This window comes from Lontra canadensis, unplaced genomic scaffold, assembly GCF_010015895.1.
Source record: "Lontra canadensis isolate GAN:19392208 unplaced genomic scaffold, GSC_riverotter_1.0 scaffold1, whole genome shotgun sequence".
Classification (NCBI taxonomy): domain Eukaryota; kingdom Metazoa; phylum Chordata; class Mammalia; order Carnivora; family Mustelidae; genus Lontra; species Lontra canadensis.
In genome coordinates, this window is record NW_022630995.1 from 109,701,081 (window position 1) to 109,715,127 (window position 14,047).

Below are 14,047 nucleotides of genomic sequence, written 5' to 3' on the forward strand. Positions count from 1 at the left end.
GTTTAATTCAAAGTTGTGTTTGATGGTGTCTTTCTGACTAGGGAAGGAGGTACAACTTCCATCATGACTTAAAGTTCCTTTCCTTTAAAATACATTTGGATATGATCATGTATCTTTTTTCTTTTTTTGGATCACATATCTTTTAAATAAGTATTAATAATGTCCTAGGGGAAATATTCTTTCATTAATTCAATAAATATTCATTGTAATGCCACAGAGACAGCATGTAACTGACACAAATCTCTACCCTGATAGAGCTCACATTCTGGTTGGTAAGTGAAGGAAGACCCTAGAAGACAAGATTGTGCTCATCAATTTTAAATTGATTTTAAATTTTAAATTTCCAATTTTAAAATGTGGAAGTTTGCTTATTTAGCCCCAGATTAGTTAGAGCTAACCTGTTTAGTAATTTCCATTCAGCTGATTAATGTTCCCATCTCACCTATATAATGGCATATGGATATAAGGAATTCGTAATAGATGAGCTATGCAAGCATTTCGACTACAGAAAAAAGTAGACTCTTCCACTCATCTTGTCAGGGTAACTTCACTTTATCTACAGTTTAATATAGTGAGAATCCTAGAGGATTGGTAAATCTCTTAAAGGTAAATCACTAAAACTCATTGCTGCTGTCAAACTCCGTATCATAGACAGATCTGCATTGCCCTAGATGATTGATGTCCCCACCCAGACCCGATTCTCCCAGCTCTGCTGAAAAGTTCCACAGCTAGCCATGTCTTTCTCAAGTGGGTGTGTGTCTAATATGATTCCAATCATGGTGCTCCTCCCCTCTCCTGAATCTATGTTAGTAACTCCAGTTCTAATTTTGTGAATAGAGTATCGTCGTATTCCCAAAATAATTGTTATTACTATACAGTGTGTGCGTGTGTGTGTGTGCATGTGTGTGTGTATTTAATTTAGTATATATATTTAATCTAAGAGATTTCAAATACTTTTGTAGCTGTTATTCCATTTCTTTCCTCACAAGCCATGTTCATATCTTTATTTTGTAACTTAAGAAACCAAGGCTTGATGAATTTAGAACTTTCCAAAAGTCAATAAATCCAGGACAAGAATTTATTTTCTTTTCTAAGGAAATTACTAGGTTGTTGTGTATTAGGTAGGTATTTATCTAATAACGCGGTTGTAACAATAATTGCCCTGGGTAAGTTTGCTTTTTTTTTTTTTTTTTAAATGAGCCTTTCTAGTTTGGTTTAAAAGTTTCCTTAAGATTATGAAATACAATGCTTTTAAGACAAGCAAGTATCTGTCCCCAATATCCTGTGTATGAACTGTTACAAGTGACAGTCCCTCCAGAGGCAGTTGCACTTAATGTTCATTTCTAAATTACATGAGGTAAATATAAAATGAAAACCCAGTGGTATTGAGTATTATTATTTTGGATATATGTGTTGGTTTCCACCATCAGACAGTGTTTTCAGAGGTTCACCAAGAATATTGCTCTCCAGCTTTGAAGATTAATGACTTGGTGTAAGATCAGAAATCTGAAAACAGCTTTTGTAATAATAATTAAAAGTAGAATTATTAAAATTCCATTAAAAGTAAATCAGATTAGTCTTGTTTACTAGTTGAGAAAGATTAACTTTCCTAAAGTATCTGTCATTGGAAAAAAAAAATCATTTTACCAATTTGCTATTTTTACAGATTCCCCACTCCACAGAACAAACTTCTCCAGCTGCCATTCAAGGCTGTCTGTGAGTCTCTCTTCTATCTAATTCCATGGTCTTATTTCTTTACTCCATTCATGTAAACTATTCTCCCCTATAGTGCTCCAGGCTTTTTCATCTCTGCCCTTTGGCTTTGTGCTATTCTATCCTCCTGAAGTGCCTTTGATTCCTCTCTGAGTCTTTAAACCCAAACCATGCTTTAGCATCAAACTCAAATATTCCATTTCCCCAGGTTTACCCTGATCTCTCCATCTGAAGCTATTTCACGATAGCTTTCTTCATGGGATTTTCAGAAATTTCCAAAGAGTAGATTACTTTTATTCAATAAACCAACAGATGGAAAATGCTGAACAAAACCACGTTGAAAGACTCGATGAGATGGGGCTCTGTCTTTACATAGACTGTAGGGTTATATGGTTTAATAAATTGGGGGGAAATAGTGGCCATCCAAATTAAACATATTTTTTATGGCAGAACTTCTGACCAAAGCCTTCAATTCACTGATCTGCATTCTGAGTTTTTAAGAGGAAGTTATATTAAACAGAAATCCCCAAACCTATTTGACCAAGGAACACCTTTAAAAATATATATATTTATATATTTGACAGAGACAGAGAGCGTGGAACATGAGCTGGTTGGGGGGAACAGAGGGAGAGGGAGAAGCAGGCTCCCCACTGGGCAGGGAGCCAGACATGGGGCTCGATTCCAGGATTGCAGGATCGTAGCCTGAGCCAAAGGCAGATGCTTAACAACTGAGCCACCCAGGTGCCCCAAGAACACTTCTTTGAGATGGTTTGAGGAATATTGATATAATGAAAGGAACAGGAACATTGGATTCAGATAAATATGGCTCTAAATCCTTATTTTGCTAATCATTGGCTGCATGAAAAATTATTTAAATTCGGACTCTGCTCTTTACCTATATTATAAAAATACCCATTCCCAAGGATCATTATGCAGAAGAACTGAGACACAAGGTAGTTGCTAGTTACTTTTACTCTTCTGAGTTGCAATTCAATTTACTTATATGTGGACTTTAACACTACTTGGTATTATAGCTATAGATATATAAACCATTCATTCATTTAGCATACATTAATTGGACAAATATGTGTGCCAGTTACTGTACCAGTGAGTACACGATGCATATGACAGAGCCACTTAGTAAACTCCTATTTGTTTTTAGTGTTAGACAGTAAACTTCTAAAGAAAGGGTCCGTAAGCAATTCATCTCTATGGCTACCTTGGAAATGTTCTTGGTGCTCAAGAACTATCTCCACAATGAATTGCGAAGGACAGAGACCTTATCTGCCTTCTTTACCACTGTGTCCCCAGCACACGGAACAGTGTGTGGCACATGGCTGAATCTCTGTAAATACCTATTAAATGAGTGGCTGGTAATAATAAGGGTAGAGTCATGATAAGGGTATAGCAATAATAAGGTCTGTAATTCACAAGTTCATGGTTAAATCAACCTCCAAGAGTAGAGTGTTCCCCCTCCACCCTTATGGACAGGATTTTTTTTTTAATTTTGTTAAAATTACTTCTTTTGAAATAAAAACAGAAAGTAATGCATGTAGTTATGATTTAGATAATCATTAAGAGTTATACTTTAAAGAAAATGTTAAAATATGTCTTCAAATATGTATGTAATAAGTTTAATGCTTTGTGAAAAATATTTAGATGAGTAACATATTTGCTATGTCAGTGGAATGTGCTTTATCACATTTTTACAAAATCACTTCATTATATTCCAAAGAAATTGACACACAAGGCAGAAGTTAAATACAGAAAGATTTTAGCTCCCCTTTTGGTCACGGAAAGAGTTCTTGGAACAGACATTCAACAGGTCTTTCATCACTAAAGTTTAGAATGCGAATAAATCATGGATCACAACTGGTAGACTTAATCTACTAACTCGTTACCACTGTCTGTGTAAGAAAGAGCATTTTGCATACCCTCATACTCCAATTATCATTAATACTTGCAGCTCTAAGTTTGGTGGTGTTTGGAAAGTCAAATCAGAAAAAGGAGGACTGGTTCTCCTGTAACATCTAAAACTTGACACTTCTGCAAAGGCAAGGGAAAACAGTATTAGTGTTGTCAGAGTATCATTTATAATATTTTAATATCATCTTGCAATTAACATTTCAAGTCTTAAGGGGGAAAAACAGCATTTATCTGTGGTCATCATATAGCTTCCTAAAACCACTCCCCACTCCAGATACATAATCTAATAAATATTTTCTTCTCATTTCTAGACAAAACAAAAACATAGTGAAGCGAAACACAGATCCTCATTGGACAAGGAATTACAAACAGAAACAAGTAACTAGAAATATCACGTAAAACAGGAAGTCAGGTCAATGACCTAGATATGAAATGCTTCCAAGCAACTCTCTTGACCCATTCAGTCCCAGCCATGTTATTCTTTGATTTTTAGGTAAATTCATCTTGATCACAAAGATAAAAAATATAATTAACAAATTATGCTTATAATAAATCTAATATAACTGTGATTTTTAATGATACAAAGTAATCTTAGTTACTTTGTGATTTACTATTTAGTTTTGTGACTTACTAAAAATCGCAATTGTGATTTTTAATGATACAAAGTAATTTTAGTTAGATGGCCTATTTATATATTAAATATATTAAAAATCCAAGGAAAACATTTAAGAGAAAAATTGATAAATTATGTGTTTCCAGTGTCTTTTCCTGATGTAGTTTAAAGAGTGTCAGATGACTTCATATAACATGAAACCACGTCTTGATTGTAAGGTTCTGCCTTTCAGGTACCATATTTTGATTATTTTAGTGAGTAGCTGAAAAACTGTCAGGGTTTTGTTGTCTTGGTGGTGTGGTTTATTTTTTTGTTATGACAGCCTTTTAAATAATGCCGCTATTTTGAGTGATTTTAATTTATATTAAGACATCTAGGGGCACCTCGGTGGCTCAATTAAGTGTCTGCCTTGTCTCAGGTCATGTTCCCCTTGTCCTGGGATTGGCCCACATTGGGCTCCCTGCCCAGTGGGAAGCCTGCTTCTCCCTCTCCCATTCCCCTTGCTTGTGTTGCCTCTCTTGCTGTGTCTCTCTCTGTCAAATAAAGAAATAAAATCTTGGGAAAAAAAGACATCTAGCACTGATATGTACCATGTTTTAGATCATATTAGTGAAAACTAATAGGATTAAACTCTGGGAAAAAACATGAAAAAGAGACCCTGCTAATTCAATAAAGTGATTGTAACATGTTGCAAATCATCCCTACCTGAGCGTCATTCATTTCCCAGCAACCTCTGTCCTGTGAACATACTATAATGAGATTTGGTCAAGTGACCTCTGCAGCTCTTCTCCCAATAGGGAGAGTGTTGTAGGAGGCCGAATTGATAGGTCTACACAACGCGATGTCTCAAACCTTCCCTTTGCCTTATGAAAATACAGTCATTAAGAAGAAATACAACTCAGACACACATAACACCTACTTCTAATGTGAGCTTAATATGCTGTTTAGTGAAACGTACATGAGATATCAGAAGGCGAGGATTTGATGACCACATTTTATTTTATTTATTTTTTTTAAGATTTTATTTATTTATTTGACAGAGATCACAAATAGGCAGAGAGGCAGGCAGAGAGAGATAGGAGGAAGCAGGCTCCCTGCGAAGCAGAGAGCCCGATGCGGGGCTCAATCCCAGGACCCTGGGATCATGACCTGAGCCGAAGGCAGAGGCTCAACCCACTGAGCCACCCAGGCGACCCTGATGACCACATTTTATAAAATCTTCCGAGATGATGCAGGATTTTGGAGTATCACCTAATAAATGAGACAAAGGAACACAGTGCTGGAGATGATGTTTTGTCCGTCTTTACAATTTCTGGAACTTGACTTAATTTTTTATATTAGCTGACTCTTAATGTTTGTTGATGGTACTACAGATTATATTTCTCTGGGAATGTAGATATTGCTTTAAATAATTATACAAAGTATTCATCCTGTATTTGGATCATTTTATAACAGTCTATAAGGAAACAATATTTGTGGTGCCTGAACCCTATTAGAAAATTAAAATTTTGCTAAAGATAAGGAATAAATATCATTTTACCAGATTTTATTGCCATATGCATGTATAGCCATACAAAGATCCAATCAGAGGTTTGCATTTGCATCTGGATTTCTAAAATCATTTGAAACTCCCTATTAGCAAGTGCATATTCATATTCATTATAAATCTTCTTGATATAGCATGCTAATTACTTGCCTGCACTCTGGCTCCCAAACCACAATGAATCCTATTATAAAAGCAGATCAGTGCAAACTTCAAACAGCATGCATCCTGGAGATGCCACTATTAAAGGAAGAATGCTGATGGAAAATCTTTGATCTTATCAGACGTGATGGAAAATACCCATTTGTATTTGAGTAAATCTGTAGAACGAAGCATTTCCCCCACCCTTAAGTAACCTGAATCCAATTTCAAGTTCCCAAATGCTCTTCAAAGCAGCCCGCCTTGGAAGTAATGCTGATGGCATTACAAATTTCAAGGCAGCTTCCTTTTTCCATCTGGGGACTTCAAGCAGATTTAAAATTTTACTTTCAAAGAGAAAGCATATTACCTCCTCTTACCCAAACCACTAGCCTTTGGTTTGTTGAGCAGAGTGTCATAGGTAATGAAGTTACCTACAGTAACGAAAAGATGGCTTATAACATAGTATCTCAGAGCTTGACTAATGCAGCTGATTGTAGGGCATTCTAAACTCTAAGTATTGAGACACTTACTCCTTCAGTTCTTTCTTGGTCTAGTGCTGTTGATCAAAAAGTTGGAATGTAAACTTTGGGTGTGTGGCAGGACAACCCTACCCGACTCATCAATCCATCTCCTCCTGAATGGGGCACCTATGAAGCTGAAGAAAAAAATCGGTGTGTGCTTGACTCCTGCACCCACAGCGAGCCCGAGCCACACAATTCAGAACATTCATACTGTGAATAACCCTGTAGCAGGAGGGTCGGCCTGTGGCTTCTTAAAAAGCCTCAGATTTGTGGTCAGTAGAAACATCCATGAGCCTCTTTGGGCTGAAGGATACAGTGGCCCCAGTGAAGTTGCCCTAACATTTAATTAGGTTTCCTGTAATTGCTTTAAGTAAACAGGCAGGGAGGTGGGGAGAGGGGATGAGGAATGAAACCTGAGGTTATCATCTTGGGATGCAAAACATTTGTGTGTGGTTTTAATATCCTGAGCCCATTTGTTGCTGCCCTGCATTTTGGAAGAAACCATTACAGTTCTGAGGAAATACACACTGCAGGTTTATCAGCCCTTTGGTGACTGTAAATTTCCTGCAACAACTTTTAAAAGAAGAGTTTTGTTTCCAGTAACTGAATTTCTGCATGAAGAGAGGGGGTATAAACAAGCAAAACTGGCAAAAGTATGAAATTCCAGACAGTGGAATAAAAAGAAAAGTGAGAGGCGAGTGGGAAAGCTGGGCTCCATCTTTCCGTGATCATCTAGAGATCAGAAAATGAGAATTATTACAGTAGGACAGGAAAATGAGAAGACCTATGCAGGAATTAGGAAAGTGGAAAAGAGGTAGTGTTTTTTGTTAATAAGTCAGGATTTCTGCTGTGGAGATTGTCTTATTATTAGGACATTGACTAAAATAATACAGTAACATTTTCTTGGAAGGGTGAGGGATTTAGATATGCCAGTTCCTTGAAAATTATTTCTATTTTTATTTTTTTTTAAATTTTATTTACTTATTTGAGAGAAAGAGAGAGATAGCATGAGTGGGTGGAGGGGCAGAGAGAGAGGGAGAAGCAGACTCCCCGCTGAGCAGGGAGCCCGATGCAGAGCTTGATCCCAGGACCCCAGAATTATGACCTGAGCCAAAGGCTGACGCTTAACCAACTGAGCCACCCAGTCAACCCTTGAAATTTCTTTTTAAATGGTCACTGTGTAAGCATAAAAGCCTTGTTAATTTTCAAATCACTTTAAATATGTTTAATAAACTTTTGGCCATAGAGTTGTCATATCAGGACCTTGCCCTGCTTTGGGCTTACAAAATCCACTTTCCTGGGCTTCATTTCAGTTCAGGGACCCTTGAGTAGATCTGAGGGCAGAGTTGTTTCTATGACTCAAGTCCTCTCAGTTCTCGATAGAAAATATTGCTTATATTCCCAGGGGGACAGCATCTACTTCTGTTGGGCATTAATTAATTTTCCTGAAGGCTTTTACCCATTTAAGCATGTTCTAGGTTTAAGGGTAAGTTCTGGAATACTCTTTTTTTGGTGTCTTTAGGTGACACCTTCATGTCACCTATACCAAGAAGTCATAGTCAATCAGTTCAAGAAATCATACCTTCTAGGAACTAAGCTCTATATCTTATACATATCATACATACATGCATACATACATATCATATAGATAGATATTAATTCTCATCTGATGTCATCTACTTGCTTAAAATACTTTAATGATATCCATGACTTTCAGAAAGAAGTTCTAAATCCTAAACATGGTGTGCAACAGATTCTCAAACTGTAGGACACATCTAAATTCTTTGAGTGCATGCTAAACCACAAATCTCTGGGCCCAACTCTCAAGGTTTCTTATTCAATTTGAGCCAGGAGTGGGAGCCAAGAGTTTGCACTTCCAACAAGTTCCCATGTGATGCTGATGAAACTGTTCTGGGGCCACACTTTGAGAACCACTGGTCTACATCACTGTGTTTTGACTGATCTTTTTCTTGTCTCTCTTCATCTCATGCCATTCTTGGTGCTCAACTGTCTTCTGGGTTCCCAATCTCCTCATTCTCTTTCTGGCTTCTTCTCATATGTTCTGTCCCTCCCCCTTAAATAATTTAACCAACTTAACTCATGTTGAATCCTTCATGCTAATTTGGGTTCACTTGTTATTCACTCTCATTTTTCTGTGTACTTCTCCTTTGTAGCATTGAACACAATTGTAATTAAGTAATAAATTGAATAATCTGTAGTTAATATGCACCCCCTTCACAATGATAGAAGTTCTTTGGGGGTAATGGCTATCCTACTCATCAGAGATTCACAAGTCCCTGGGGCAATACCTTTTCCATAACTGATATGAAATAAATATTTGTTCAATGAATGAATGAATGAATACATGAATAAAAAGTACAAAACAATATATTTCATCTTTCATACTGTGCTTATACTTAACCCTAAGGGTCTCCCTGCTAGTTGTCTCAATAGGCACTTCATTCTGAAAGAATGTGCAGGAAAATTGGCAGTTACCCACATACATTGTTCAGATGATCCTTCTTGCTCAATGCAAAGAGGCACATTGTAGAATGACTCTCTGAAAAAGACTTTGATTTATCAAGATAAATACTCTTCAAATGATAATCCCAGATTCTTAGTTCAATTTTTGTTACTCAAGATTACATAATGCTATAAAATAAAATCCATTGTTTGAGCATTTTAGCTAGAAGCCACTTTTAACAGGACTTTGGTTACATCACAATTATAGAGAAACATTTGGACTTTCGAAATATTATGCATGAAAACTTTAAAGTCATACATTCTTTGAATAGAATAGCAGGGATTTGTTAAGACTGGCATTTTTTTTAAAGAAAACATTTTATTTTAATAACTAAAACAACTATAAAAATAACTTAGTTTTAGATAAGCACCATATATTTATATAGTACTGGGTCATATTATAATAAAACCTGACATATTATATATAGATATGTTTGATTTTTGTACTTGTGATTACAGTTTTAGGTCATTCTCATTCCTTGTTAAGGAATTGTTAAGAAAGTTACAGTTACTGTAAAACTATGTAAAGTGTTGTAAAACTGTATATAGCTGTGTGGTACCAGATGAAACTATAATAAAATGTGATATATGCTTATATACATTAACCAATATATATTAATAATTTACATACTTACGATTATAGTTTTAGCTTATTCTCTGTCATTTCATGTGAGGAGTTAGGAATATTTAATCATTGTAAGGTTATGTATAGCACATGGATATCTTACCCATGACCTATATAATGGGGGCACAATCCTTAGAAGATGTGAAACCTGTGTTCATGTTTGACTATACCAAGGAAGCTAACTCAGCAGAGGGTGAATATTTGTCCAACTCTTTGGAAAAAAGTGTAATTTTGTGCTGTGATAGATCTACTCCACTTTCATCTTCTGATGAAAGCAGAAGATTTGAAATAGCAAATAAGAAAATGAAAAAGTTGGGCATCAAATAATGGGAGCCAAAGGAAGATCACAGGTGGAGAGAGACAATATCTGGGCTGTTGATCGATGGCATCAAGATGGATCACTAGGGGGGAAATACCTGGTATGATGTTTTATAGTTTGCCAGTAATAAGGCTTTTCCTGACTTAAATCTCCTTTTCTCTTGGCAGGTCTCATTGTCCGGGAAGTGAGCATTGAGATTTCGCGCCAGCAAGTCGAAGAACTCTTTGGGCCTGAAGATTACTGGTGCCAGTGTGTGGCCTGGAGTTCAGCGGGCACCACAAAGAGCAGGAAGGCCTACGTGCGCATCGCATGTGAGTCATGGTGTACGGACGTGCTAGGCTTCAGAACCTGGGTGGAATGTGGGCAAATGTAGCCTGTCACTGGCTCTAGATTCAAAGAACCCTGGTCAGAACTCCCAGATTTCTGCATTTGAGCTACACGTTCCCCTTACGTCACCAGAATATATTTTTTGTTTTAAGACATGGACAGTTTCTCTTTAATAAGTATATGAAAGAACTAGTGATTTTTTTAAAGGTTCTGAGTTTTCATTTTTTTTTTAATCTGGTAAGAATTAGGCTATAGGAAAACCAACTCTATTTCTTTAATGAGTTTATTCTGCCAGTGTGTTAGGACAATGTTGATTAGTTTTACTACTAGAAATAGAAATTACCCATACAAAGCTTCTCTATTTATTTTTTGGAACCACTAGAATGCCTCAAAATATACCACTGTTATCCAAACTGTGTTAAATTCTGGAGTATTCATGCTTGTGAAGAGGTTAACACAGAACAGGGTTCCATAAGCGAATAAATGTGGGAGATATTTTTTTTGGATGAAGTTAAATAGGTTTATTCATTGCAAAATTCTCAGATTTTTTAATATGCTAATCATATTATGCCTAAGAAAGATGTTGCCTGCAACTCTTCTGCAGACTCCCTTTCCCAAAGAGTGCTATTCACATCTTGAGCAGCATGAATGCTGCTTTCATCTGTCTTAAGGTTCCATACTGAGATATTTTCTCAAGTCTGAGACTGCCTGAAATCCATGTGAACTACATTATTTGAACTCTTTTGTATGCATGCATTTTATCAAATTGTTAGTGATGGATGTCCGTATCACCCACCTCTCACATGTCACTGAGGCCCAATGAGTCCCAATAGTCTTGGCTCTGAGGCTTTTCCCAGTTCCGTACTCTACTCTTCCCTTGCCTTCTACTTGATCTAAATCACAGTGGCTGCAAACATATCCCAGTTAGTCTCCATGGCTCCCATTGTTTCACTTTTCTAGTCTGTCCTCCATATTACCACAAATGCAATCTTTCTGAAACTCAGATCTCTGCACAGAGTGCCTCCCTCCCTGCTAAAATGTTATAGTGGCTTGTGAGATAAAGTAAAGATCCCTTACGGTGCCATGTGCCATCATATGAATCTGCTAGGACTCTCATACAAAGTACCACAGACTGGATGGCTTAACCAGTAGAAATCTCTTTGCTCACAGTTTGGAAACTACAAGTGTGAGGTCAAGGTGCCAACAGTGTTGGCTCCTCCCAGAGCCTCTCTCCTAGGCCTGTAGATGGTTGATTTCTCCATGTCTTTGCACGTTCTTCCCTCTGTAACTGCAGGCCCAGATTTCTCTTCCTGTAAAGACACCAGTCTTGTTGGATTAAAGGCACCCTAAAGACCTTATTTTAACTTCATCACCTCTTTAAAGGCCTTGTCTCCAAATAAAGTCACATTCTGAGGTCCTGACATGAGGGCTTCGATGTGTGAACAATTTAGCCCATGACAACCATATTTCATAGATTACACATTCAACCTATGTTTCCAGCTCCAGCCAGAGAGAATGTTTCCATTTTCATCACACTAGATTAGCAACTCTTTGATGTCTGTGCTTTCCAGCTGTTGTTCACAATGAAGGGTTTCACCCTTCTCTTACTTCTGTTCGTTATTTGTAAACATTCATTTATTTAACAATATTTAGTAAGCATTTAGTCTGTTCTTGGGACAGTTTTAGGTATTGGGTATGGAGCTAAAATCAAAACAATTAATGACCTACCTTCTTGGAGTTTATGTTCAGGTGGGCAAGGGCAAACTCAAAATCAAATAGATGATAATCACAACCAGAGCAGATGGTAAACGCTATAAAGAGAAGTAAAGCAGGAAAAGAGGGTATGTTGTCCTGGGGGAGGGTGGTCAGGGAACTTCTTTGGAAGATGTTCACAGTTGAGGAAACATGAAGGCAGGGAAGGGGGACTCAGACAGAAGGAGCTGTACGTGCCACAGGTACCAATACTCAGAGGCAGGCGTACACTGGCCCTCCCAGCGCCAGGACACTGTAGGTCTAACGGATTTGGTTCTTAGCTTGAGAAGAGAACCTCGGAGTGTTTTCAGCAGAACAATTCATGATCTGACTTCCATGTTAACAGAATCACAACTTGTGTTGAGAATAGATCAAGGGTAGAAGCACAAAACCCAGTTATGAGGCTGTGTCTATGAGAGATGTTAGACTTGCATCGATTAGAAGCAGCGAAGGGGGTACAGCCTGGCTCCTGGATGCAGCAATTCTTCTTGTTTGTGAGGGAGAAGAGAGGAAGATGTTCCAAGGCTCCCAGTGGATGCCTGAAACCGCAGATAGTACCAACCTCAATATAGGCAATATTTTTTTCTGTCTATACCTATGATAAAGTTTAATTTCTAAATTAGGCCCAGTAAGAGATTAACAACAATAATGATAAAATAGAACAATTATAACAATATACTGTAAGAAATGTTAGTGCATGCGGTCTCTCTCTCAAAATATCTTACTGGTTTTTACACCTCCCCCCTGCCCCGCTTCTTCTCGCGATGCTATGAGATGATAAAATGCCTGCATGATGAAGTGAATGGCACAGGCATTGTGACATAGTGTTAGCCCACCCTTGACTTTTCTGGTGATAAGTCAGGAGGAGGCTCATCTACTTCTGGACCTTAGGTGACTGTGGCTAACTGAAACCCCCAAAAGCAAAATGGCTGGCAAGGGGTGGGGGGGGACTACTGTATATTTAAGAGGTAATAGCTTTTGTTGAGAGATTGGATGTGAGATGTGAGAGAGAGAGAAGAATGATTCAAGAGACTTGAACTTTTTGAAGAATTTGTTTCAAATGTGCTTAGTGAAGTCATTCCTGCCTCATGGGTCTCCAGAAAGATAGGCATCCCTTTCTTAATCCTTTCAAAGCAGTGTGTCCATTCTCTTAATATAGGGCTTGTTTCAGTTGAATTATATTCACTTGTTGTAATGTCTGTGTTTCATGCCAGCAAGTTCTGTGGAATCAATTTTGCTTAATTCAATTTTGCTTAACTTTATATCTTTCATGCTTTGCACAATGCCTAGAACATCATAGATGTTTAATAAATTTTATTGAATTAAAACTGTTATAAAAATTCTCAGTGAAGTTTATTAAAATGCTATATATATTAATCTTTCCTCTCAGAGCATATCTAAAGAGATTTTCTCTTTGTCTTATATGGGTTCTCCAGGAAATAGACTCTGAGATGAGGATGTACATGCAGGCAACATATTGAACAGTACTCTTAGGAATAATACCCATGCAGGCCATAGGATTTGGCAGGTATGAGAAATTGAGCTGCAGGACAGGTATGACAAAAGATGGCCCCATAGGGAGCTCTGGAGCTCGAATGGCCCTTCAGAGTTGCTCCACATAGACTAATCAATGGACGTGGGCCCTTGCTTGACTCCCAGCTCCCACCAGCTTATGTGAACTTTCCTCAACTGAGGGCAATTCCAGGAGAAAGACACAGAGCTCTCTCATAGGCAACACTCCCAAAAGCGGGGTCAGTCCCGAAAAGGGATCTCATTGGCATACCCCTACATTCACTATAGTCATTTGCCACAAATCTTGAAGACTTTATTAATTATGAGGCCAAAATATATTTTTAAACATTTTGTAAAGAAACAAGAGACCAATTGTTTTGGTTAAATATTTAAATGAATTAAAAGTTAGCTTCTAACTATAATCAAAAAAGGTACAAGGATATAAGACTATATCTTTATCTTTCATTGCTATGTGTTTATTAATATCAATTATAATGAATATTTTAAATCGCCAATTTATATTCCATACTAA

At 37.4% G+C, this 14,047-nt stretch overlaps 1 protein-coding gene across 2 annotated transcripts in view; it reads left to right on the top strand.

Annotated features, from left to right (window-relative positions):
* UNC5C (unc-5 netrin receptor C) overlaps positions 1-14,047 on the top strand; it is a 345,714-nt gene that overhangs the window by 221,333 nt on the left and 110,334 nt on the right. For both annotated transcript variants that reach the window (XM_032861390.1, XM_032861399.1), the window contains exon 3: positions 10,092-10,235. In XM_032861390.1, the coding sequence (XP_032717281.1) occupies positions 10,092-10,235 (144 nt within the window). The remainder of the gene's footprint in view (positions 1-10,091; positions 10,236-14,047) is intronic.